The 27,951-nt window shown below is 39.1% G+C and overlaps 1 protein-coding gene and 1 pseudogene across 3 annotated transcripts in view; both read left to right on the forward strand.

Moving 5' to 3' along the window:
* MAP2K5 (mitogen-activated protein kinase kinase 5) overlaps positions 1-27,951 on the forward strand; it is a 261,289-nt gene that overhangs the window by 67,473 nt on the left and 165,865 nt on the right. For all 3 annotated transcript variants that reach the window (XM_030814642.1, XM_030814641.1, XM_030814640.1), the window contains exon 9: positions 20,434-20,473. In XM_030814642.1, the coding sequence (XP_030670502.1) occupies positions 20,434-20,473 (40 nt within the window). The remainder of the gene's footprint in view (positions 1-20,433; positions 20,474-27,951) is intronic.
* On the forward strand, positions 17,323-18,754 carry LOC100586397 (annotated as a pseudogene).

The following is a 27,951-nucleotide window of genomic DNA, read 5'->3' on the forward strand; positions in this document are numbered from 1 at the left end:
TAGGGTATTTACTTAAATTGCTTTTTTGGAAAATAATTCACTGGAAAGTCCAAAAGGCATTTACTGTGTATAACTTTCTGCCACAGTTTTTTTTTCTTTGCTCTGTCATTGGTTACTTTGATGTAGGGGACCATGTTTCTGTTAAATTGCTGCCTTACTAGAGTGAAATATGTTTAGGTTCTGATTTGTACACTAACGTTGAATTAGAGGACCAGTTTGCAAAATTTGAGGGGGAAATAGCAATAGAGATTTAGGTTATGGGTATTAAGCATTAAATTTTTTTTAAAAAAGCATTAATTTGCTTTTTAAATATGACTTTATATCATGTTGTCTTCTTGACCCTAAAATTTCCTTACTTTTCCTTGTCAGTATGGCAAAAAGAAAGAAAAAGAGAGTACAGTGGTATTGCTGAAAGCAGTTAATGGTTTTTGTCTTGTGAATTTAAATAATAAAATGAAAAATGTTCACACAAAATTAGAACTTGCTTTAGGGCACAATCAATATAGCATTTTAACAAGCTTAATGTATTTGGAAGATATGTATTGTATAAGGTTCTCAAACATACTGATTCTATTACAACGGTTAACTGTAGCAGCAAAATGTAACAATACACTTAGCCAATAAACATAGAACTTATTAAATCATAATTAAATTTTCAGAAAAGTTATCTAAAAATTATGAATAAAATATATTTTACATGGCCTCAGCAACAAAATGTATAGCCAATGAAACTTTATAAGTGGTGGGATAAAATACATGGGACAAAATTATACAATGAATTTTTACCATAGACACATGTACTGAGTTAAGTTCGTGTACACCATTTATTTCTTTTCTCTTTTAACTTCTTTTGGAGGTAATTCTTAGTGAGTATTTGCAGAGCACAACGGCTGGGGTAACTGACCGAAGGGGCAAATGAGAAGTTGCCCTGCTCCTTTGGAGTCTCAAATAAAATGTTTCAAGGCCCTACCTGCCCCTATACATGGAAGATGCAAGAGGTACTCAGAGTCACTGTGGTTGCATTTACATTTCCACAGTTGGCCTCAATCACAAGCTTCATGTTATGGCCCCAGCTATGTGGGAATGTAGCTGAGCACAGTAGGTATCGTCATCCTCATTTGATTTATGAAGAAACAGAAACACAGATAAATGAATGGATTTCCCTGAGGATTCAGACCAAGTCAAGGATAAGATCACCACTGAAACCCAGGCTTTCTTGATTCTTAGTCCTTTCCCAATGCCATTCCTGGTAAATAATTGCATTTTGGCTCTATGAGGAGCTAGAATAAACAGAATATATGCAAAGCTAAGAATTTCTGCTAGCATTCTCTAGCAGATATACTTCAGCTGTACTTTGAATTTTTATTTTGTGCATCAGGCACATGTATCTTATAGAAGACCAATATGAACAAACAGCTGTCTCCCTTCCTCCTTCCTTCCTTGGAACTTGTAATCTTTGAATAACTGATGAGCTCAATGTCAGAAATGTTTGTGCTGATCTCTGAACCTCAGTCAGTTCAACACATGACTCCCTGGAAATTTTATCTTTGGTTTTCTTTTTTTCACTGCCATGATTTTGTGAGTTAGTTTATGAGTGTATTTAAATCATTTCTAGAATCTAAATATTTTGGGCTTGCTGGTCTTCATAAGGAAGTTAGTTTCCCTCCTCTCACATAGATCTCTTTCTGCTTTCTCCTCCTGTTTATCATATTTTAAGAGTATATGTGACACCATTAAGTTTTAATCTTCTAAATGGATTGAAGAATAGCACCTTCCCTTGACTAACCTCAAAGGATTTTTAAAAACAGAATGTTGCCTGATTTTTGAGGGAGAGTGTTCTAACACAGTTTATGTATTTTTGTAACTCAACAAAGGTATCTCATAAAGAACATTGGTGGAATTGGGTTTTAAAGTCCAAATACTTTCCTTCTGTTGTCCAGAACATAGCTCCTCAACCTAGAGGCATAGTGTCATGTGCAGGGAAGTCACTCAAATTCCTTCTTATTATTGGTTTAAAGATGACTGTCCTTGGATGGTATAAGATATGATGATAGTTTGTGCTGTTCAGTTTTTAACGTTAAAGGAAAAAGCCTCTCCTGGTTTCTTTTGACCCTAGTCATGATATGCCCATTTCGTAAGTCTTTTATGCACAAAAGTGCACAAAATGAAGATAAAGTGCCTCTCTCCAGCCTGACAAAAGCCATTTCTTTGCAGAATGGTAGCTGCAGCGAAAGTAAATAAATGAATGGACAGCAATCACAGCCTAGTTGATGAAACTGTTCAATTAAAGCACAGGCATTTACATGGTGTAATTTCCCTAAATTGCCAATGAGCCCCTTTAGACACAACCAGTGTTCAAATTGATTTCAGCATTGATTTTGGCTGAAGCTGATAAATTTCTGCTTGTTAGTTAAAGTAATTTTGCAGAAGACTTTGTACTGCAGTATTGAAGTGTTCATTTAGCTGATGGTTAAAAGAGGAGTTATTTACAGAGGCCTCTACTGTTGTTCTGAGATGGGACAATTCCCCAATCATCTTTTACTTTTAATTTTTTAGGCTTCAGTATACCAATCAATAGGTGATTGAAATTGATTAAAACTTATCCAACCAGCTGCCTATGGCAGTTTAATTAGAAGCTGGATGATTCTTAAATTAAAGTTGTCTTATTTTCATTGCAAAGCCATCTTCCAGAAGAGTAAGGCACGAACAGTGCAGAAAACTTAAAAGACTGGCTTTGCTAAGGTATCTTGCAAATGTTAAATCACTCAATAGCTATTCCTAAGACAATTCAAAAATGTATCAGAGAGTTTGCTTTTATGGAGATTAGAAGTAATAACATGCTTACTTGCCAGCCAAGGAATGTTTGTTTCATTCGGTCAGAGAGATTACCTATTGTATAATGATACACGTGAAAGACCAGCTGTTTGGGATATATCTATTATTTCATAAGCAAGATGAATGCTTGAGCTTATTTTTAAACACTGTAATGCAGGATGAAACTAGCCATCATGATATCCTCTGCATCTGCCCCCTGGAAACCACCAGCTTTGAATTTATATTTTTATTCTGTTTTGAGGTCTTGATTAAAATAAATCTCCATTGAATGAAAAACAAATATTTTTATATAAGTTCATGTTGACTTGTCAACAGTATTGTGGGCAGGATTATAGAAGAGAGATTTTTGCTCCTCCTCAGCTCCCTAGGGAAGCTTCTCCATACTCATTTTATCTAGTGTGTGGGGCAATTTCTTGAGTTTTTAATGGAAACGGGTTAATATTTTTGTCATAGGGGACATATTACATCTGATATTATGGGGAAGAAGGGAAGAAATGGCTCACTTTTCAGAGGTGCATTTACTCTTGGACCCACTAGGGTACTATTTAGTGTTCTAGAAGAGGTAATTTAGTAAATTGTACCCCAGTGGCCTGAAAAAGTTAATGCAACTCTGGAAAGTGAGCCGTTCAATCGATTTTCCCTATTGCTTTTAAAAAATCAACACTGACCATATCCAGAGAATGTTGAAGACAACTGAAATTAGAGGATCTAGAAGCAACCAGTTTATTTTCACACAAAGCTTCTTGGGACATGCACAGGATTTAGCTTCAGAGGACCCAAATATACTTACCACTCCGGTACTTACAGATAGGAATCGTGAAGCAGTCAGTAACCTCACCAAGCATTGGTTTCCTTATCTATAAAGTGGTGATAATAATAATATTTACCTCACAAATTTTTGTGGAAATCAAATAGCTTTACTATATGTAAAATGTTTTATAAACTATAAAGCAGAATATAATATTAATTATTAGAATAAGGAGGTTTTCTGAAATAGCCGTTTATATATCTGATTTTGGAAAGTAATTTATTGTTAGTTTTCCCAGAAACTGTGAGCAAAGATTAGATGGTTATCAAGTTGTTTCAAGAGAGAGTTTCCTAGCTAGTCAATCCACAGGGTATTTCTATTTTCCCCCACATATATTGCCTAACAATTCCAGTTCTTTCATTCCTTCTCATCATTAGGCTTTATATCTCTTGCTTCTCTGTTTGCCCATTACATTATTTCAGAATCCTTGATCAAGAGATCAGAATGACTGTAGCTTCCTTGATCTCAAAGGTATTTAGACCATATATTAAAAGACATTACTCTAGTTGATGTAGAGAGTGTTAAAAGCTTGAACCAGGCCACATCAACTTGTGGAAGAAATACGGAGGTAGTGGTGACCACATTAACTCTGAGGCAGGTATGGGAGTAAAAAGGGGTATATAGCCAGAGTAAACAGAAAGAAGAAATGGCAAATGTAGAGTTACAGTAGCTTTCTCTTGTTGAAAATCTTTCTAATCTAGCCAAGTTCTCTATATCATACATTAGGTTGATTTATGAGCCCTGTGTACAATCAGTTATCTTGAAATTAATATCTGTGACCTCATAACATATTTGACTTGAGACCTAAACAGTATGAGGGGCTCTGTTGTTTTTTCTTTCTTTCTTTCTGAGATAGAGTTTTGCTCTTGTTGCCCAGGCTGGAGTGCAATAGTGTGATCTTGGCTCACTGTAACATCTGCCTGCCGGGTTCAAGTGATTCTCCTGCCTCAGCCTCCTGAGTACCTGGGATTACAGGCATGTGCCACCACACTCTGCTAATTATTGTATTTTTAGTAGAGACAGGGTTTCGCCATGTTGGCCAGGCTAATCTCGAACTCCTGACCTCAGGTGATCCGCCCACATCGGCCTCCCAAAGTGCTGGAATTATAGGTGTGAGCCACTGTGCCGGGCCTGTTTCTTAACCACAAATTATTTTGCAGTCAGTAGTCAAGCATCTGTAATAGGTTTTTAGGCAGAAGGAAGGTTGGCAAAGACTGCTATTTGAACTAGTATAGTTTACATAAAAGCTTCTTTTTACAACTGCTGTTTACTTTGGATTTCCTGTTTTAACAGCTAGAGCCTGGCTAATGTGTTTATCTATTATGGAAGGCAACAACTGTCAGTGTTGATTTCCCTGAAACTATTTGAAGTATTTCTGTGGATGGCTACTTTAGTATGTGACAGAATACTAAAATTTCAAAGCTTGGCCATTAGTCCTAAATGTGTTAATTAAAAATCTACCTTCAAATAAACCTACCAAGTGAACAATTTTTAAAAAGACCAAGCAATTAGAGGATTAAATTTTAATTTAAAAATTTAAATTTATTTAATTTAAAATTTAAAAATTATATTTTTCATTAGCTGAACCACAGCTGGTTTACATTTAGTTACTGAAACCGTATCATTGGATTAAAAGGTGACATCTAGAGGGTTTTAAAATTAATCTCGCAAGATACTAAAAGATTTTTGTTTGTGTCAGTATTTGTGTACTCACACGCTTTATACAGCAGAGAAGCGTTCTGCTTGTTTTGTATTGGCTTCAGAGTTGTTCAGCCTTATAATCTTTTGGGAAAATGTAATACAATCAACTCTCAGATTCCTTGTTTTAAGTAGGAGACTTATAGTCTCATGTGGGTATCTCCTAATAGTTTAACCCTCTCGATTTCTACCATCTTCTTTCTTTTTTAGTTTTCCTTTATGCCAATGCTATAAAGTCTTTGAAATGGAAACTTCTAGGTTGAGGAAAGACTTGTATCTTGTTATTCTAAATTTACATAAAAGCAGAGGCTTTTTTGGTTAATAAATAAAATGTCACACAAAGAGCAAAGAAGCATCATCTGTAAGTATAGAAACTGTTGATCCTACAGTATATTAGGTTTAGCCGATGCCATGTTTTAATAAGGAAGTAGGTTTAATAATTGAACCTGAGTGTGACCAACTCTTAACTTTCTGTGCCAATGAGGAGAATTAAGAATTGCGTTTTAGACAATGATTTATTTGTCTTGTCTTGATCAAACTTTTTCATAATGAATCAGATCTCAGAGAGCTTTCTTTTCCTTTGTCTTTTTACCTCTGCCATATCTCTGATGGACGTCCTATAAATCCCTAGGGCATTCAGAGACTAGAGAATCAGGGAATACAGGATATCTCACAAGCTGTGAAATCTTTGCATGGAAAACAAAGAACTGATGTTATTATTTGAGAGAGTGAGCTATCTCTGCAATGAGCTAATAACAAATACATTTGTAACTTTTATTTATTTTAAAATAGCCTTTGTTCACCGTTTTTCTTGTCTTCTACCTGTTCTCTAAGAGACACAGGGAGCAAAATAACCATCACTTTCTTTCTTGCTTACCTAGAATAAGACCATCTCTTTTTAATTACTGGTTATTTCTTGAGCCAAATCCTAACCATTGCTTTCACTATTTTAGTGACTGGATTATTTTCTTAGGTTTCCTATCCATTTGGAGAACCTTTCAACAATTGATAACACTCTATAAATAATTCACAAAGTAATTGTGTCCCTCTTTTCACTAACCTTCTTTGAAGTATGTTATGTGAGAAGTAGAATTTAAGGCAGTGGCATTTAGTTCATGTGGTTAATGAAGGAAGTGCCCTGTGTCCTTCATAGAACAGTGGCAATACTATCATTTCCGTGTCCCTGTTTTGCCATTGTGAATAAAAGTCATTATACATGCAATTACGCTCCAGGTCTTTTCTCCAAGAGGCAAAAAAGGGGTATTTCCATACTCATTTTGATAACTATTTTACTAATAAATTGACATTTATGACATAGGATATTGTCAGTTATGCTGAAATCTGAAATATTTATAGTCAGATTATAGGCCAGCCTCCCCCATTCTTTCTTTAATTATATCCTACCTCACAATCACTAGGAAAGCACATATGCTCCCTATTATAAATTCTTTCTGCTCATAATTTAAAATAATTTGATTGGAATATGTTTAGAAATTAATATGCAGAATAGTACCATAGAAAATAGATGCCTACTTTAATTGTATGAGATTGTACCAGCTTTATCAGAAAATGTATGATCAGCTCTAGGTTATTTATTTTGTGAACAAGAGTCAGCTGGGACAATTCATATTTTTTGGTTCTGCTAGAATTTGAAATTCTAGGCATAAATGATTTTAGTAAACATGGTAAAATCCAGATGCAGTTGATCTTATGCATGGCATAAATTTGTGTGGGAGTCCAGATGTTGGAATGTGAACACAGGTTGTTTCTCCCTTCTGTCTTGTGTGGACTTTTTAACATGTTATTTTCACATATTTATTTTCCTTACTTTTATTTATTTTTTGATACAGGGCCTCACTCTGTCACCTAGGCTGGAGTGCAGTGGTACGATCATGGCTTACTGTAGCATCGACTTCCCAGGCTCAAGTGATCCTCTCACCTCACTTCTCAAGTAGCTGGGACCACAGGCGTGCGCCACCATGCCCAGCTAATTTTTTTTAATTTTTTGTTGAGATGAGATCTCATCTATGTTGCCCAGGCTTGTCTTGAACTCTTGGACTCAAGCAGTCCTCCCACCTCAGCCTCCCAAAGTGTTGGGATTACAGGTGTGAGCCACTGTGCCCTGCCTATTTTCCTTACCTTTAAAGATTATTCTAGAAATTTAGTTTATTCTTTGTAACGATGTATCTTTTAATAAATTCACATTAACAGTTTAGATGAAGGTGAGCACACCTCTAACCTTTTATGTATTGTACTAGACTCATCTTTAACATTTCAAGGAGTGAATAATATAATCAGTTGGATTTGTCGCTAAGTATTGCTTTTGAAATCAGTCACATGTTTTTTGAACACTTTGTGCAAAGTACTTCACTTGGCAGTGGGGGAGATACAACAACTTTCATGGCCTCAGGGACCCCATTCTTTGGAGTCTGTTGTTAGCTTACTGTTTGTACCTTCTCATCTCCTTTACTGTTTTCTTCTCATCTTTCTGACCTCTGAATTCAGAGATCCTCAGTTCCATTCCTTACACCTCTTCCCTGTTTAATTCACTTCCTAAGTGAGCGTGTGTAGTTCTATGGCTTTACATATCATCTGTATGCTGAGGAAGTCCAAATGTATGTCTGTAGCCCTGGCCTGTGTCCTGAACTTCAGACTCATATCTGATTACCAGTTGGATGTCCTCTAGGCATTTCAAAATTATCTAAAACTGAACTCTTTATTTCTTTGGAAACCTGCTTCGTTTACAGCTTTTCCCATCTCAGTAATTAGAAACTCTATTCCATAGGATGCTAAGGACAAAAACTTTACAGTCTTTCTTCATCCTTCTTTTTCTCTCAGATTATGTATACCTTTACCCACAAATCTTGTGGGTTCTTCCTCAAAAATATTTCAAGAAGCTGACCACCTTTCATCACTCTTTTCTTGCTACGCTATTCAAAACCACTATTACTGCTTGCTAGGATTTTATTGCAAAAGCCTCCCAACTAGCCTCCCAGTTTCTATCCTTGCTTTCCTGCAGTGTGTTCTCTTCACTCAGCAGCCAAAGTGATCTTTCTAAAATATTAGGTCTCCCCCTCTTCTCATGACCTCTTATATCACTTGGAATAAAAGTCAGAGTCCTCACCATGGCCTAAATGGTGCTACACAGTCTGTTTTCCTTACCTCTCTGACCTCATCTCCCCCAGCTAGCCTTCTTGCTATTCTACTTCTGCATACATGTCAAGCACACATTTCCACCTTGGGCGTTTGAACTTGCTGTTTCCTCTACCTGGAATCCCCTTCCCCTAGATGTCCAAATGGTGTGCTCCCATACACTGTTCATGTGTAACCTAAAGAGAGAGGCATTTCCTGACTTCCTTCCCAACCCTAATATCAAATAGCATGTCCCTAATGTTGATCAGTCTCTATATCCTTACCTTTATTTTTTTCAATGCACTTACCCCCACCTCACATATTGTATATTTATTTGATTATTGTCAGTCAGCCCCTATTAGAAGGTAAACTTCACAAAGGCAGGGACTTGGTCTCGTTTGTTCTCTGCTGTATCCACACTGCCTAGCTTATTGCCTGGCAATCAGAGACATGCATTAAGTATTAAATGTAAAAAAAGGATTTAGGAGGAGAATATATCATATACTGTGGAAGAGGTCGAGCATATAGTAATGAACAAAATGGACCTTGACCTTCCCCTTGAAACTTACAATAAAGTAGAAGATAATATAGACCCTATATTAAGAATTTACAGCATAGTTAGGTAATTAGAGTTTACAATATAGTTAAATAAAGTGAACACCATTCCTGTAATCGCAGCACTTTGGGAGGCCAAGGCAGGAGGATCACTTGAGGCCAGGAGTTCAAGACCAGCCTGGGCAACATAGTGAGAACCTTGTTCTACAAAAAATAAAAATAATTAGCCAGCCATGGTGGTACTCTCCTGTAGTCTCAACTACTCAGGAGGCTGAGGCAGGAGGATCGCTTGAGGCCAGGAGTTCAAGACCAGCCTGGGCAACATAGTGAGACCCCCGTTCTGCAAAAAATAAAAATAAAATTTAGCTAGGCACGGTGGTTCACTCCTGTAGACTCAACTACTCAGGAGGCTGAAGCAGGAGGATCACTTCAGCCCAAGAGTTCAAGGCTGCATCGAGCTATGATTGTGACACTGTACTCCAGCCTGAGTGATAGAGTAAGACCCTATTGCTTAAAAAAAAAATACTAGTAGGCCATGCGCAGCGGCTCACGCCTATAATCCCGCACTTTGGGAGGCCGAGCCGGGTAGATCACCTGAGGTAAGGAGTTCGAGACCAGCTTGACCAGCTTGACCAGCTTGACCAACATGGTCAAATGCCATCTCTACTGAAAATACAAAAATTAGCCAGGTGTGATGGTGGGCACCTGTAGACCCAGCTATTCAGGAGGCTGAGGCAGGAGAATCGTTTGAACCTGGGAGGCAGAGGTTTCAGTGAGCCGAGACTGCACCACTGTACTCTAGCCTGGGAGACAGAGCGAGACTCTGTCTCAAAACAAAAACAAAAACAAAAAACCATTACTGATAAAGTATATACCTGTGAATTTAAATAACTGTTGAAGAGAAATAGTAATTTATAACACGAACATATAAGGCAGTAGAGTAGTTGATGCCAATAGATAAATGAAACCACAGGGTAGGAAATCTAGTAGGTAGGGAAGTAAGTAGAAATAGAAGAATGGAATCCAGTCGAATTCAGGAAGGAATAAAATGAAAGAAGAAATGGTGACCATTTAAGTAAATCTGACTGTATAGGTAGTAATAATTCAAAATGAAGTTAAACAAAAAGACCGGACAAAATAATATGTTAAGATGAGAAGGGCTTGATTGAAGTTAAAACATTCTAAGATTTTTATATTGTTTAAGAGAAGGATATAGATAGAAATTAACTTTATATTTTGTTAAGTCAGGTATGATTGTTAAAAATTATATGGGTAACTAAAACAGTGAATAGAATGTATAACTTCAAAACAAATAGATGGAATAAAGGGAGAGTAATTCAGTATAATAGAGGAAGAGAGAAGTCGATAGGTGTAAAGTAAATGAATTAGGTGATAGAAATAAATCCAAATATGTCAATAATTACAAAAATATAAGTAGAGTAATATTAGCAGCTAATAGATTAGGTTGCATTTTTAAAAATACAGCTATGTGCTATTTTAGACTGTATTGGGAGAAATTTCTAAAATACCAAGACAAAGCAAAATTGAAAGGAAAAGGGTAGGGGAAGATATCTGGCAAAAACTAATCAAAAGAATGCTGCTATTGTGGTTATATTAACATAAGACAAAACAGACTTTAAGGCAAAAAGTATTACTAGAGAAATGTTATGAAAATACAAATATTTACAACTGAACCACAAATACCATGTATTAATATGAAAACTCCTGAGATGCACCAAAGTAATTCTTAAAGAATAGGTTTATATACATACCTTAGTAAAGAATAACTGGGTATGATATGCTTAGAATCTAACTTAAGAAAATCAAGAAGGTGGGACAGGGAGTAAACCCAAAGAAAGTGGAAGGAAAGAAATACTAAAGAACAAAAGTTTGAAAAAAAAAAAAAAAAGAATGAAAGTTAATTAAGTGAAAATTCAAGAAACAATTCAACAAAACCAAAAGCTGGTTCTTTTTAAAAACTTAGCAAATAGAGCAGTGAGAAAGAGAAATAACAAAATTAGGAATAAAAAGGGAATATAATTCTAGATATAACAGTAATTTTCAAAATAACAGAATCCAATGAATAACTTTATGACAATAAATTTGAAAACACAAAATGGGCAGTTTCTTAGAAAAACTTAATGAAATTGTCTTAAAAATAAAAACCAAAATAGACCTAGAGCAATTAAGAAAATTTATTCATTCAGATATTTAATGATTATTTGTAAAATGTGCCTGATGTAGTTTTAGGCACTGGAAATAATAGCAGAGAACAAAAAAAAAAACGAAAGTCTGTGTTTTCATGGAGCTTCCTTTGTTGTGGAGGGAGACATAATAAATTAATAAATTTTATCAGGTGTTGCTAACTCTGTGAAGAATAAAGAAAGTGGCTGGTTGCAGTGGCTTACACCTGTAATCCCAGCATTTTGGGAGGCCAAGGTGGGTGGATCACCTGAGATCAGGAGTTCGAGACCAGCCTGGACAGCATGGTGAAACACTGCCTCTACTAAAAATACAAAAATTAGCTGGGCATGGTGGCACACACCTGTAATCCCTGCTACCCAGAGGTTGCAGTGAGCCGAGATTGCGCCACTGCACTCCAGCCTGGGCAACAGAGTGAGGCTCCATCTCAAAAAATAAATAAATAAATAAATAAATAAAAAGAAGAAGATGAAAGGAGAATGTGCTGTTTTATGTAGGAAAGTCAAAGAAACAATATAGGACCTGAAGGAAGCAATGGAGCAAGCCAGGTATATATTAGAGAAAGTGGCCCAGCCCTCAGGAGCAGGTGCAAAGGCCCTGAGGCAGGAGCATGTTTGATGGAACAGAGTTGAGTATTGTGCATAAGGGAGACTGGCAGAAGCAGAGATCAGTGAGGTAACCAGGGCCCAGATGATGAAATCCTTATAAAGACTTTTGATTCAGCAATTAGAAATCTACCCATGAAATGGAGATGAGTATAATAACTTCTACTCATAAGATTATGAAGTTAATGAATTAAATGCATGTGGATTTTTTTTTTAACACTACCCAAATGATATTTTTTTCATCCAGAAGTAGTAATTTGTCAAACATTTATGAAGTGAGGAGCACCTACCATGGGCCAGGACGTGTGCTAAGCATAAGGAATATAAAGATGATTAAAACATGGCAGTGCTCACTGCCCAGTACTGGGGACAGACACATAAATACTTTTCTGTAGTGTGCCAAGGGCAATAATAGAGCATGTAACATTTGAAGAGTAGGAGAAGCATCAAAGTTTAACTTTGTAGCGTTTGTAAGAAAGTGTATGGGCTGGGCGTGGTGGCTCACACCTGTAATCCCAGCACTTTGGGAGGCCGAGGCAGGTGGATCACGAGGTCAGGAGATTGAGACCATCCTGGCTAACACAGTGAAAGCCCGTCTCTACTAAAAATACAAAAACAAAATTAGCCAGGCATGGTGGTGGGTGCCTGTAGTCCCAGCTACTTGGGAGGCTGAGGCAGGAGTATGGCGTGAACCTGGGAGTTGGAGCTTGCAGTGAGCCAAGATCACGCCACTGCACTCCAGCCTGACAGAGCGAGACTCCGTCTCAAAAAAAAAAAAAAAAAAGAAAGCATATTAAAGGGAGGTATATAGGTATTTTTAGGGCAGCTTATGCCTTATGTTTTCCTATTAACCCAAGGAGAATGAAAACTTGGCCTTCTCATGATTGTTTAGTGATGTTTCTGCTGAGATTAACACCTGAATGGCGTACTTACCACACCTATCTGTAGTGTGAATAAACTTATAGTAGTGGGCAAGAGATAAACATGGTAAGAAATCTAGAATTTGGAACATGGTATAGCCATACCAGATGGCTCTTTTAATTCTTTGTCTCCAAAGTTGGTTCAACATGAAGTAATACTACATGTTTAAGTTTTTCTGAACAATAAATGATATATTGCAAACTTTTGCCAGTTCTTTGTTGTTAAAGCTTTATTAAAGGGTCATTTGTAGAGCATATAGTCTAACTAGCACATAGAGACACTACTGCTCTTTAAGTCTGTTTTGGCAGCTTTCATTCTTAAATCACTCAGCTAGTTTGAAAACTTACTATCTTCCTTTTTTTTTTTTTCAGATGGAGTTTTGCTCTTGTTGCCCAGGCTAGAGTGCAATGGTGTGATCTTGGTTCATTGCAACCTCCACCTCCTGGGTTCAAATGATTCTCCTGTCTCAGCCTCCTGAGTAGCTGGGATTACAGGCACCCACCACCATGCTGGGCTAATTTTGTATTTTTAATAGAGACGGGGTTTCTCCATGTTGGTCAGGCTGGTCTCGAACTCCCAACCTCAGGTGATCCGCCCACCTGGGCCTCCCAAAGTGCTGGGATTACAGGTGTGAGCCACTGCCCCCGGCTACTTCCTACCTTCCTAACATTTAATTCATTAGCATTATCTCATTGAATCCTCACAACTCTATAAGAAAGAGACTGCTTTCCCTATTCCAGACTAGAGATAACTGAGACTTGGTGGGGCTTACTGACAGTCAGGTTCACATGTTTAAGATGTGGCAGAGCTAGGCCCGGCGCAGTGGCTCACACCTGTAATCCCAGCACTTTGGGAGGCCAAGGCGGGCGGATCACGAGGTCAGGAGATCGAGACCATCCTAGCTAACACGGTGAAACCCCGTCTCTACTAAAAATACAAAAAATTAGCCGGGCGTGGTGGCGGGTGCCTGTAGTCTCAGCTACTCAGGAGGCTGAGGCAGGAGAATGGCGTGAACCCGGGAAGCGGAGCTTGCAGTGAGCCGAGATCGTGCCGCTGCACTCCAGCCTGGGCGACAGAGCAAGACTCTGTCTCAAAAAAAAAAAAAAAAAGAAGTGGCACAGCTGGGATTCGAGCTGTCAGTGACTTCAGAGCCTGTCCCCTTTGCTCTTCTGCCTCCCAGGATAGATTGGCAGTGATTGCAGAATGCTTCCTTGCCTGGAGCAATTTGGATATGATGGTCCTTGGCCTGATTGAAATAGGTCAGTACCTTTGTAAGTTTTGAATTATGTGTTTCCCTGCCCTAGAATACAGGTAAAAAAATTAAACATCACGATCTGTTTGTGTGTGTGTGTGTGTGTGTGTGTGTGTGTGTGTGTGTGTGTGTGTGTTTGACGGAGTTTCCCTCTTGTTGCCCAGGCTGGAGTACAGTGGTGCAATCTCGGCTCACTGCACCCTCTGCCTCCTGGGTTCAAGCGATTCTCCTGCCTCAGCCTCCCGAGTAGCTGGGATTACCGGCATCCGCCACCAGGCCTGGCTAATTTTTTGTATTTTTAGTAGAGATAGGGTTTCACCATGTTGGCCAGGCTGGTCTCGAACTCCTGACCTCAGGTTATCCACCTGGCTTGGCCTCCCAAAGTGCTGGGATTACAGGCTGTAGCCACTGTGCCCAGCCAAACATCACCATCTATTTCCTTTAGGTCCTAAAATATGCATATTCTGTCGCGGCTCCAGTCTTGGCTTTGCCACTGACTGTGTGAGCTTGGATAAGTTATTTAACCTGGCTTTTGGGTGCTTCTGCTGTGAAAGAAGGGGATTAGGTTAAATAATTTTCTCTATTTTCTACTAGTTCAATAAATTATCTGATTCTATACCAAGATTAAAAGTTAAGAGCAACTTCTTTGTCTGGTCATCTATAACCTATTGTTACAAATGAAATAAGAAAGTATGGATAGTAAGTATTCTCTTGCACTGGGCTCTTTGTTATTTTAAATATTTGAAAAACTTACACCAGGCTACTAACTTTTGCCATGGTAAAGTGTATGTGTGTGTGCTCAATTTTAAGGGCTGGGACTGTTCCCAGAAGGCCTGTGCTGGTCACAAACAAAATGGAACACTCAAAGACCAAGCACTAAAAATATCTCATAAAAATGCTTCCTCCATGCAGTCATTGAAACAGGTAATTACTGTGGCAACAACAAACTAATTTGAAGTGTTAGCTGTTAATTAAAACATTGCAGAGGTGTATAGTTGTCTTTTGGTGTAAGCAGAGCCTCCATTCAAACTTCATTAATCACTTTACAATTAATGTGTTGAGGAAGGTCAAGACAATTGAGATGCAGTATCTGTTGAAAGCAAACAAATTCCTTTTCTCTAAGTAAATACCATTTGCAAAGTTAAGGGACACACTCGACTCATGCCTGGCATTGCCTTTGTCATCCACTTCTCCTTGATGATTAAATGTTAAATTGGTACTGTCATTGCACTGTAAACCAAACCGCATAGCATCTTTATTGCTCGAAATCGAACCCAAACTTCCACGGATGAATTAGCGTGCATCATAATTAAATTATCAAGCCTCTCCTTTTAATTCATTTGGAAATAGGAGACCTTTCTTTTAGAAAAGAGATCAGCTTTCTTGACAAGCTAATTAAGTTGCCAAACTGTCCAGTATGGTATGTATATTAGACTATCTGCTAATCATTTTCTTATCACTGCTGCTGGTCTCAAACGTCCAGGTGTTGCTTATTCAAAGTAACAACACTGATCTTTTTACAACTTTTGAATCCTGTGTATATATTTAATTATTTGTCTTTATATTTCAGTTCTTGATTAGTGATTCTAATATATAATATTTTTAAAAGTTGGAATTGGAAGAATTTGTGATGTGGAGGGGGAAAAATAATATGTCACAAAGTCTTACGTATTATATTACTTGTATTTACGTGGAATAAACTTACTAATTTCCTTTAAATCACATTTCAGGCCAAGTGCGGTGGCTCACACCTGTAGTAGTCTCAGCACTTTGGGAGACCGAGGCTGGTAGATCACCTGAGGTCAGAAGTTTGAGACCAGCCTGGCCAACATGGTGAAACCCTGTCTCTACTAAAAATACAAAAAAAAAAATTAGCCAGGTGTGGTGGTGGGCTCCTGTAATCCCAGCTCCTTGGGAGGCTGAGGCAGGAGAATTGCTTGAACCTGGGTTTCGGAGGATGCAGTGAGCCGAGATTGTGCCACTGCACTCTGGTCTGGGCGACAGAGCAAGGCTCTGTCTTAAACAAGCAAACAAACAAAAAACATAATATAGGGGATAAGGTTCCACTTATAAAATGTGTATCACTTTGTACAAAGTATAAAAAATTATTTTGCCGGCACAGTGGCTCACACCTGTAATCCCAGTGCTTTTGGAGGTCAAGGTGGGATGATCGCTTGAGGCTTGGAGTTTGAGACCAACTTGGGCAACATAGCAAGACTTCATCTCTTAAAAACTTTAAAAAAATTAGCCAGGCATGGTGGTATACTCCTGTAGTACCAGCAGTTGGGGAGGCTGAGGTGGGAGGATCGCTTGAGCCGAGGAGTTCAAGGTCACAATGAACTAATAAGATCACAGCAGTGCACTGCAGCCTGGGAGACAGAATGAGACCCTGTCTCTGAAGAAAATAATAATTGATTTGTATTATTATTTTCTATATCTTTGAGACAGAGTCTCGCTCTGTCACCCAGGCTGTAGTGGAGTGGTGAGATCATAGCTCACTGCAGCCTGACCTCCTGGACTCAAGCGACCCTCTTGCTTCAGCCTCCCTGTAGTCCCTACAGGGGAACTATAGAGGACTACAGGCACCCACCACGATGCCAGCTAATTATTTTATTTTTTTTAAAAGACAGGGTCTCCCTACGTTGTCCAGGCTGGTCTTGATCTCCTGGGTTCAAGTGATCCTCCTGCGTTGGCTTCCCAAAGTGCTGAGATTACAGGAATGAGCCACTGTGCCCAACCTGATTAAAGTTTTATAAGTAGTATTTAGAAATAACCAATGAGGTTGTTATTTGAGAATGTCTTTAGACACTTTCAAAGGTTAAATAATTCTTTGGTAAACTAAACAGTTGTCACCCGGTTTTTGTAATCTTGCTTTTCTTTTAAATGAGATATACTTGAATTTCTGTATAATTAATCCATATAATAAAAGTTAAGTTTACCTTCCATGACTGGCTTGACCTTTGTCCACTCAAGTAGGAACAGCAAAATGAGTAAGTTCTTATAACACACATATATTTGGATAAGCATATACATATGCTTTATATATGTAGTTTCCTAGTCTTGCCTGAATTTGTAACATTTTACATGTAAATGATATTACAAATACCTATATACTGTTAATAACAATCATTTCTATAAGTCAGTCACCTTCAAAAAAACTTGTCAGTGATTGTTCAACTCTGTAAATTTACTAAAAAGTAGAATGTACCCTTAAAACAAGTGAATGTTATCATATGTAAGTTATATCTCAATAAAGCTGTTAAAAAATTTTGTCAGTCCTTTCTGCCTGTGGATGCCGCAGAGGAAACATCATTAAAGTCTCTGTTCTCCCTGCTTTCATGTCTAAGTCAGAGTCTCCTAAAGAGCCTGAACAGCTGAGGAAGCTCTTCATTGGAGGGCTGAACTTTGAAACAACCGATGAGAGCCTGAGGAGCCATTTTGAGCAATGGGGAACACTCACAGACTGTGTGGTAATGAGAGATCCAAGCACCAAGTGCTCCCGGGGCTTTGGGTTTGTCACATATGCCACTGTGGAGGCAGTGGATGCAGCCATGAATGCAAGGCCACGCAAGGTGGAGGGAAGAGCTGTGGGAACAAAGACAGCTGTCTCAAGAGGAGATTCTCAAAGACCCGGTGCCCACTTAACTGTGAAAAAGATATTTGTCGGTGGCATTAAAGAAGACACTGAAGGCTGGGCGCGGTGGCCCACGCCTGTAATCCCAGCACTTTGGGAGGCTCAGGTGGGAAGATCACGAGGTCAGGGATTCGAGACCAGCCTGGCCAACATGGTGAAACCCTGTCTCTACTAAAAATACAAAAATTAGCTGGTCGTGGTGGTGGGCACCTGTAATCCCAGCTACTCAGGAGGCTGAGGCAGGGGCATTGCTTGAACCCGGGAGGCAGTAGTTGTGGTGAGCAAAGATTGTGCCACTGCCCTCCAGCCTGGGTGACAGAGCGAGACTCCGTCTAAAAAAAAAAAAAGACACTGAAGAATACCACCCAAGAGATTATTTTGAATAATATGGAAAAATTGAAGTGATTGAAATCATGAAATCATGACTGACCAAGGCAGTGGCAAGAAAAGGGGCTTTGCCTTTATAAGCTTTGACGACCATGACTCCGTGGATAAGACTGTCATTCAGAAATAACCATACTGTGAATGGCCACAATATGGAACTGCTGACCTCAAGCGATGCTCCCACCTCAGTCTACGAAAGCCCTGAAGTTAGGAAAGCCCTGTTAAAGCAAAAGATGGCTAGTGCTTCAGCCAGCCAAAGAGGTCGAAGTGGCTCTGGAAACTTTGGTGGTGGTTATGGAGGTGGTTTTAGTGGGAATGACAATTTTGGTCATGGACGAAACTTCAATGGTCATGGTGGCTTTGATGGCAGCCGTGGTGATGGTGGATATGGCGGCAGTGGGGATGGCTATAATGGATTTGGTAACGATGGAAGCAATTTTGGAGGTGGTGGAAGCTACAATGATTTTGGCAATTTTCAACAATCAGTCTTCAAATTTCGGACCCATGAAGGGAGGAAACTTTGGAGGCAGAAGCTCTGGCCCCTATGGTGGTGGAGGCCAATACTTTGCCAAACCACGAAACCAAGATGGCTATGGCGGTTCCAGTAGGAGCAGTAGCTATGGCAGTGGCAGAAGATTTTAATTACTGCCAGGAAACAAAGCGTAGCAAAAGAGGGGAGCCAGAGAAGTGACAGGGAAGCTACAGGTTACAACAGATTTGTGAACTCAGCCAAGCACAGTGGTGGCAGGGCCTAGCTGCTACAAAGAAGATATGTTTTAGACAAATATTCATGTGAATGGGCAAAAAACTCGAGGACTGTATTTGTCTAATTGTATAACAGGTTATTTTAGTTCCTATTCCATGGAAAGTTTAAAGCATTCCAACAAAGTGTTCTAATGTAGATTTTTTTTTTGCACCCATGCTGTTGATTGCTAAATGCAATAGTCTGATCATGATGCTGAATAAATGTCTTTTTAAAAAAAATATTTGTCAGAGCAACCAAATTTTCTGCAAAACAGCAGAAAATGATGTTTTCTTGTTGGCAGTAGTGGATTATGTAAATTTTGGTTTTATTTCTGTTTTAAGAAAGGGGAAGTTTAGGGGCTCATTAAATATGTTTTACAACTGGGCAGGTGAAGATGAGGAATTCCTGAGGCACTAACTTCTGTTCCCCATTTGCCCTATGACATTCCCATCCTAACACTTACCAGATGAGAGGAAGAGCCGTCTGATCTTAGCTAGTGTATAAAATCCTCTACAGGGCAAGATTTTTAGTTCTTCGAAACTAACTTACTTCCTTATATTAATATTTTCATGGGCTTGCAATAACAACGCTTGTTTATGTTATGTGGTTTATTTTGAAATTTTTATTGTATAAAAATGTGTTGCAGATTGCTTCTAAATAATGTTCAGAATATCTACTCCCCACAGTATATGTGTAAAGGCCACATTTCATTTAAACATAAAAGATATGGTGGCTCACTCCTGTAATCCCAGCACTTTCGTTGACTGAGGTGGGAGCATCACTTGAGGTCAGCAGTTCCAGGCCAGCCTGGGCAACATCCAGAGACCCTATCTCTATAAAAAAAAAATTAAAAAGTAACTGGGCATGGTGGCATGTGCCTATAGTCCTAGCTACTCAGGAGGCTGAAGTGAGAGGATCGCTTGAGCTGAGGAGTTTGAGGCTGCAGTGATCTGTGATTACGCCACTGCGTTCCAGCCTGGGTGTCAGAGAGAGCCCCTGTCTGAATCAGTCACTCAATCAGATAAACACAAAAGGTCTTGATGGATAGTAATGGTATTTCATTTCTGTAAACCCTATTCTCATTCTTTTTCATAAATGAAAACATTTATATTTCTTGATTTAAGTTGTAGTTATTTCACTATATCTGTTAGTTTGAGCTTATTTTGATGAACTGTTATGATATAGTTTATCTGCATGTGTAATTGAGAAAATAAGCAAAAAAAAAGCAAAAAAATTGGAAAAAAAAAAAGCAAAATGGCTCTATACACTGCTTAACATAGAGCTATAGAGAACCTACACACACAGTGACAGTCATAAGGGATCTGGAGCCAAAAGACCTAGGTTTGAGGTCTCATTCTGCCACTAGTTACCTTGCGCCATTGGGCAAACTGTTTAACTTCTCTGTGCTTCAGAATTCTCATCTATAAAAGGAGGATAATAATGTATCAGCATTACCTCAGATAGTTATTTTAAGGTAATGTATAGTAAATCACTTTGTAAACCATTAAGCTCTATATAAATGTAAATTACTAATGTTAGTGTTCTTTGAAGGTATCATGTATCCCACTGCTGCAGAAATGTTTGGATTTACATTTATGTCCTTAACCATTTTGTAGGTTGTTTAGTGATCCCAAATGATTTTGTTTTTTTTTCTTCCCATAGAGCATATCATGTCCCGAGTGGGAAAATATTAGCTGTAAAGGTAAGTACTGGATACATTTTATGAAATTCTTGATGTTCACCTCTTTCCTTTCCTCTGTTAGCTTGAGTCACAGATATTGTCAGAGGAGATGAAATGGCTTAAGGTTTAGATGGTAGGTAGGGGAAGCTGTGGCCCTCTGGTAACATTCAGACACCTGAAGATCTTTTAAGTATGCCTTAAAATAGTCAGTTGTAAGCTCTGTGTATTGTGATTCTTCTCGAGAAGAAGAGAAAATTTCTTTCTGTGTCCCCTGCTAAGTGGCATCACCATCTTCCTTGTCACGCAGCTCTAAACCTTACTAGTAATGTATTCCTTTTCCTTCTTTAAATATGCCACATCCTGTGAATTGCTGTATCCTGTTAGAATTTTTCCCTGAAATATATCCATTTGCTACTTTCTTTCTCTTCCCATCCCCATTGTCATGGTCTTGGATCAGGTTCACATTACCTCCTACCTGGACTTTTGAAATAACTTCCTCACTGTACTTTCGGTCTTTTCTTTTCCTATGCACCTTTTACTCTGCCACAGATTTGAGAAGTCAAATCACAGATCTGACTGTGTCTTGCTGACTGCCTTCCTCAATCATGTACAACCTAAAGCCTAAGATGTCTGCTTTGCTTCTGACTCCTTCGGCATACTGAAATACTCAAGCACAATGCCTGCTAATAGAGTCAGGCTACACACAACGCAGGGATGTTCCAGGCAGTTACCTAGGATGCTCCTCACTTGTTCCCATGCAATTCATAATCCACACTTCATCTCTGCCAAACTCCAGCATCCCAGTCCTGCCATGCCACTTTGGATTTAATCTCTGCCACTGCTGGTGCTTGATCTTCCCATCATCTTAAATCTCAGATTTCCTTAATGGACTCTGTCTTGAATTGCACTTCTGACTGAACCCTTTGCTAATGAAGTCCTAACCCCACAGAACCCCATTTCCAATTCTGGGCTCTTAGCTAACAAACTGATCAGGCTTGCCTTGCCCCCGACCTTCCCCACAAATTGTTCAGGCCCTCTACATATTGGCCCCCACCTACCTTTATAAACATGCACTCTGCTTTACCAATCTGTTACTTCCCATCATGCCCTTTATCTCCAGTCTCTGGGCCTTTAGTAATGAAAGTTCTTATTTTTTAAGTGACTACTATATGCCAAGTATTATGCTAGATTTTTATTTTTTATTTTTTATTTTTTTGGTCGAGACAGGGTCTTGCTCTGTCATCCAGGCTGGAGTGCAGTGGCGTGATCTAGGCTCACTACAGCCTCCACCTCACAGGTCCAAGAGATCCTCCTACTTCAGCCCCTTGAGTAGTTGGACCACAGGTGTGCATCACCGTGCCTTGCTAATTTTCTTTATTTTTTGTAGAGACGGGTCTCACTATGTTTCCCAAGCTGGTCATGAACTCCTGGGCTTAAGTGATCCTCCTGTCTCAGCCTCCCGAAGTCCTGGGATTATAGGCATGAGCCACACGCCCAGCTATGCTAGATGTTTTATAACTATTATATTTAATCCTTAAAATTACATAGTAAGCCTGTCTACTTTAGATTAGGAGACTGAAACTCAGAAAGCTGAATTGTCAAAGATCACAGAGTTGGAAGGGTTAAGGCCAGGATGTGAAATGTTCATCTGCCTCCAAAGCTCATCTCCTCTGTTATACCACACAGCTTTTATACAACTTACTAACATTGCTCATCCCTCTGATTTCCATCTATCTTTTCATGGTTCATCTCCAATATGCCTTTTTAGCTATTCACAGTGAGAAATTGGTCTCTTTCTCTAACAGTTGCATAGTATATATTTCTGCATCTTTTTTCTCATCTAGGAAACTAAGAATCAGAGCAATTACATTAGAATTGCTTATACCTTTTAGCAAGTTGAAACCAAAACTAAGGCTCAGATCCTCTGACTGCTAATGAAATCCAGAGTTCTTCCATATCACATCTAGTACAGCACCTAGAATGTGTTACGTGGCATTATCTAGTACAGCACCTAGAATGTGTTACGTGGTATTATCAAGTTTAGTTTTAAGAAGTTAAATAGCTTGTGAGGGGGCACAACAGAGCTTCCTTTGAGATATTTTCTTTGACAGTTCAGCCATATAGGGTCCATAGAATTGTAGAACTGGAAGAGACCTATCACCTGTTACAGCCCGCACATTTTACAGAGGCGCTGAGCTCACTGAATGCAGCTGTGTCATACCACCTTGGCTCTCACTGAGCGTGGCCTGGTTGTACCACCTTGGCGCTCACCGAACGTGGCCCTGTCATACCACCTTGGCGCTCACCGAACGCGGCCTGGTCGTACAACCTTGGCGCCCACCGAGCGCGGCCTGGTCGTACCACCTTGGCGCTCACCGAGCGCGGCTCGGTCGTACCACCTTGGTGCTCACTGAGTGTGGCTCTGTTGTACACCTTGGCATTGGTTTAACTTTTCTGTACCTCCTGAGCTCCCTTTTCACTAAGAGAAAACTTCCACTAAAAATTGAGCACTATTTTCCCATCCATTGAGTTACTTTTTTATTCCTTTTGTGTCAGAAGTCTTAGATTGTTGCTGATGATATATTTAAAGATAGCCAACTCTAGGTTATTTACTCCAAGAGAGGGGAGCACTGTTATAAATCACCTAGAAATCTATCATTATTTGGCCTTGCAAAGTACATTATACATTTTTCATAGTTTCATACATTTTGAATTATGTTTATATAGACTAATATTAAAAGTATTGTGCATTAGTTGGGTGTGGCAAGGGGCCAACAGCTTTTTCTGGGAAAGAGTAAAAGCAATTTTAAAGAAAGGCATATTTACAGAATAGCTGTTAGGAAAGTAGAGACTGTCAGTAAATGAAAATAGTTGGGATTTACAAATATACTGTTCACTAGACCTGACCATTAAACTGGGCTTTACAACAAGAACTGTACTGTATTCACTTTGTATCTCTAGATTCTATAAAATATAGTAGATACTCACACTGAGTTGAATGAATGGATGATTTAAGAGCAGATATGATTATTGTGATTAAACGTTTGTGTAGCCCTGAGCTTGTTAGTAGTTTAGGCAAAAACCATGTAACTTATATAATAGTCATAATCTAAGAAAAATTTACCATTTCTTCAAAACAGGCAGAATTTTTAATTCTTAGAAGCGTGTTATTTAGTTTCCAAATATTTGGAGATTTTCCATCTTTCTATTACTGATTTCTGATTTAATTCCATTGTGGTTACAGAACACCCTTTGTATAACTTAAATTATTTTAAATTTGTTGAGACTTATTTTATGGCTCAGAATATGACCTATTTTGGTAAGCAGTCCTTGTACACATGAAAAGAATGTATAGCCTGCTTGTGCCTGTAATCCCAGCACTTTGGGAGGCTGAGGTAGGTAGATGACTTGAGCTCAGGAGTACGAGACCAGCCTGGGCAACATGGCAAAACACCATCTCTACAAAAAATAAAAAATAAAAAATAAATTAGCTGGGCATGGTGGTGTGTGCCTATAGTCCCCAATACTTGGGAGGCTAAGGTGGGAGGATCGCTGAGCCGAGGAAGCTGAGACTTCAGTGAGCCATGATCGCACCACTGCATTCTAGTCTGGGTGACAGAGTAAGACCTCATCTCAAAAAAAAAAAAAAAAGAAGAATGTATAATCCACTGTATAGGGTATTGTATAATGTCAATTAGATCAAGTTGGCTGATAGTATTATTCAGATATTCTATATCTTTACTGATTTTTGTCTAGTTGTTCTATCAATTATTGAAAGAGGGGTGTTGAAATACTCAACAATAATTGTGGCCCACAATTCCGTTATTTTTTACTTAATGTTTTTTGAAAATATATTCTTAGGTGCATTTATGATTGTTATGTCCTCTTGATGAATCGGCCTCATTGACATTATGAAGTAACCTTCTTTGTCCATGATCATATTCTTTGCTCTGAAATTTATAGTCTGATATTCTAGGCTTTATTTTGACAAGTGTTAGCATGCTATGTTTTTTTTACTTTTAACCTATTGTGTCGTTATTTTTGAAATGTATTTCATGTAGGCAGCATATAGTTGGGTCTTATTTTTTAATCCAGTTGGATGATCTCTGCTTTTTAAGTGAGAGTATTGAGACTATTTACATTTCATATGATTATTGATATGGTTGGATTCAAATCTATCATTTTGCTCTTTGTTTTCTATTTGTTCTGCCTGTATGCCCCCTGTTTTAGGTGATTGCTTTAGAATTCATAACTTAACATAGTCTTCCTATGTAAATAATATTGTACCACTTTATAGTATAGAAATCTTACAATGGTGTATTTTCATTTCCCTCATCCCAGCCTTTGTTTTATTATCATCCATTTTACATCATCATATGCGATAAACCCCAAAATACATTGTCACTACTTTTGCTTTAGATATTTATCTTTTTTTTTTTTTTGAGACAGAGTCTTGCTGTGTCACTTAGGCTGGGGTACAGTGGTGTGATCTCGGCTCCGCCTCCCAGCTTCACGCCATTCTTCTGCCTCAGCCTCCCGAGTAGCTGGGACTACAGGCACCTGCCACCACTCCCGGATAATTTTTTTGTATTTTTAGTAGAGATGGGTTTTCACCACGTTAGGCAGGATGGTCTCAAACTCCTGACCTTGTGATCTGCCCGCCTCAGCCTGCCAAAGTGCGGGGATTACAGGTGTGAGCCACCGTGCCCAGCCTGGAAATATTTATCTTTTAAAGACATTTAAAAAGTGAGAAAAATAGTATTTTATTTTTATTCATGTATTTACCAATTCCAGTGCTCTTCATTCCTTTGTGTGGTTCAGATTTCCATCTAGTAGTATTTTCCTTCCATCTGAATGACTTCTTCCTTTACATTTCATATAGTGTAGGTCTTTTGGTATTCTTTCAGCTTTTGTATGTCTAAAAATGTGTATTTCACTTTCATTTTTGGAAAGGATTTTAATTTTTGCTAGATGTAGAATTCTAGGTTGACTGCTGTTTTCTTTCAGTTTTTTAAAGATTTTGTTTCACTGTTTTCTTTCTTTCCAGTGAGAAGTTTACTGTCATTTTAAATCTTTGTTCCTCTGTATATTAGAAATGGCTTCATTCTGGCTGCTTTCAAGACTTTTTCTTTATCACTGGTATTAAGCTGGTGTTTACATCCTTAATGTCTCTACTTAACATGTTCAGAACTTCCTCTGCTTTCTTTTTTTGTGTGTTTTTATAAATAAAGAGGGGGTTTTGCCACGTTGCCCAGGCTTGTCTCGAATTCATGGGCTCAAGCAATCCACCCACCTCCACCTGTCAAAGTGCTGGGATTACAGGTGTGAGCCAGGGCACCTGGCCTCCTCTGCTTTCTTGAAAGTATGAAATGACCGGGCGCCGTGGCTCACGCCTGTAATCCCAGCACTTTGGGAGGCTGAGGCAGGTGGATCACGAGGTCATGAGATCAAGACCATCCTGGCTAACATGGTGAAACCCTGTTTCTACTAAAAATACAAAAAATTAGCTGGGCGTGGTGGCGGGCGCTTGTAGTTCCAGCTACTCAGGAGGCTGAGGCAGGAGAATGGTGTGAACCCGGGAGGCAGAGCTTGCAGTGAGCTGAGATCGGGCCACTGCACTCCAGCCTGGGCGACAGGGTGAGACTCTGCCTCAAAAAAAAAAAAAGTATGAAATATAATAACTGAATTAGTGGCCTTATCTACTTATTCCATCATATGTGTCATATCTGGATCAGTTTTGACTGATTCCTTTTCTCCTCACTTTGGGTTATATTTTTCACTCTTTTTTCATATCTTATAATTTTTTTTAAGTGAAAAGCAAGTTTATTAAGAAAGTAAAGGAATAAAAGAATAGCTACTCTGCTTGGGCAGAGCAGCTATACCTTATAATTTTTTATTGGATACCAGACATGTGGCATGGGTGCTATTTTTGCTCTGCTATAAATATTTTTAAACTTTATTCTGAGATTGTGGTGGTTAATATTGAGCGTTAACTTGATTGGATTGAAGGCTGCAAAGTATTGTTTCTGGGTGTGTCTGTGAAGGTGTTAATATTCAGAGCGATTAACATTTGGGTTAATGTTAACATAAGAGATTAACATTTGAGTCAGTGGGCTGGGAGAGGCAGACCCACCCGCAATCTGGGTGGGCACTATCTAATCAGCTGCCAGTGTGGCTAGGATAAAAGCAGGCAGAAGTTGGAAGGACTTGACTTGCTGAGTCTTCCCGCCTTCATCTTTCTTCCACGCTGGATGCTTCCTGACCTCGAATATCAGACTCCAAGTTTTTCAGCTTTTGGACTCTTGGACCTACACCAGTGATTTGCCAGGGGCTTTCGGGCCTTCAGCTACAGACTGAAGGCTGCACTGTTGGCTTCCCTACTTTTGAGGTTTTGAGACTTGGACTGGCTTCCTTGCTCCTCAGCTTGCAGATGGCCTATTGTGGGACTTCACCTTATGATCCTGTGAGTCAATATTCCTTAATAAATTCCCCTTCATATATACATCTATCCTATTAGTTCTGTCCCTCTAGAGAACCCTGACTAATACAAAGATGGTATTTAGTTACTTTTAAATAATTTGATTCTTTCAAGGCTTGCTTTGAAGTTTTATTAGACAGTACCAGCCCAGTGGTTAGTCTAGAACTAATTTTCCCCGTGCAACAGAGGTGGTACTCTTCTGAGTACTCTACCTGGTGCCTTGGGAATTGCAAGGTTTTTCCACACTGACTGGTGGGAATACAAACTTTTCTTGCCCAGTATTAATCTGGAGATTGTTTCTTCTGAGCCTTTCTGGTGGTTCTCTCCCTGGCCTCAGGTGATCTCCTGACATCTATGTACAGATCACTCATTACTCAGCTGAAGACTCCATGACCCCCTCGGCAGACCTCTGGAGCTCTCTCCCTCAGGTCCTCTGCCAGCTCTCTGCCCTCTGCTTCTCTAGCTTCCTTGGCCTCCTCAGACTCTCAGTTTTGTCTTCTCATCATAGGGAGATGGCTTATCTCTGCCTGGCTTCCCCTCCCTACACTGAGGCCTAGAAACTCTCTGGTCAGCAAGCTGGGCAATCATAGGTCTCATCTCATTTGTTTTCCATCTTTCAGGGATCACTGCCCCGTTCTGGCTAATGGAAGCCTGTTGATTGTGTGTGTGTGTGTGTGTGTGTGTGTGTAAGTGTGTTTTAGTACCTCTTCCTTTTTTTAAATTTAACTTTTAAGTTCTGGGGTGCATGTGCAGGTTTGTTATATAAGTATACTTGTGCCATGGGGGTTTGTTGTACAGATTATTTTGTCACCCAGGTATTAAGCCTAGTACCTATCAGTTATTTTTCCTGATCATCTCCCCGCCTCACCCTCCACCCTCTGATAGGCCACAGTGTGTGGTGTTTCCCTCTAGGTGTCCATGTGTTCTCATAAGTTAGCTCCCACTTATAAGTGAGAACATGCGGTATTTGGTTTCCTGTTCTTGTGTTAGTTTGCTCAAGACAATGACCTCCAGCTCCATC

This window comes from Nomascus leucogenys, chromosome 6 (assembly GCF_006542625.1).
Source record: "Nomascus leucogenys isolate Asia chromosome 6, Asia_NLE_v1, whole genome shotgun sequence".
Classification (NCBI taxonomy): domain Eukaryota; kingdom Metazoa; phylum Chordata; class Mammalia; order Primates; family Hylobatidae; genus Nomascus; species Nomascus leucogenys.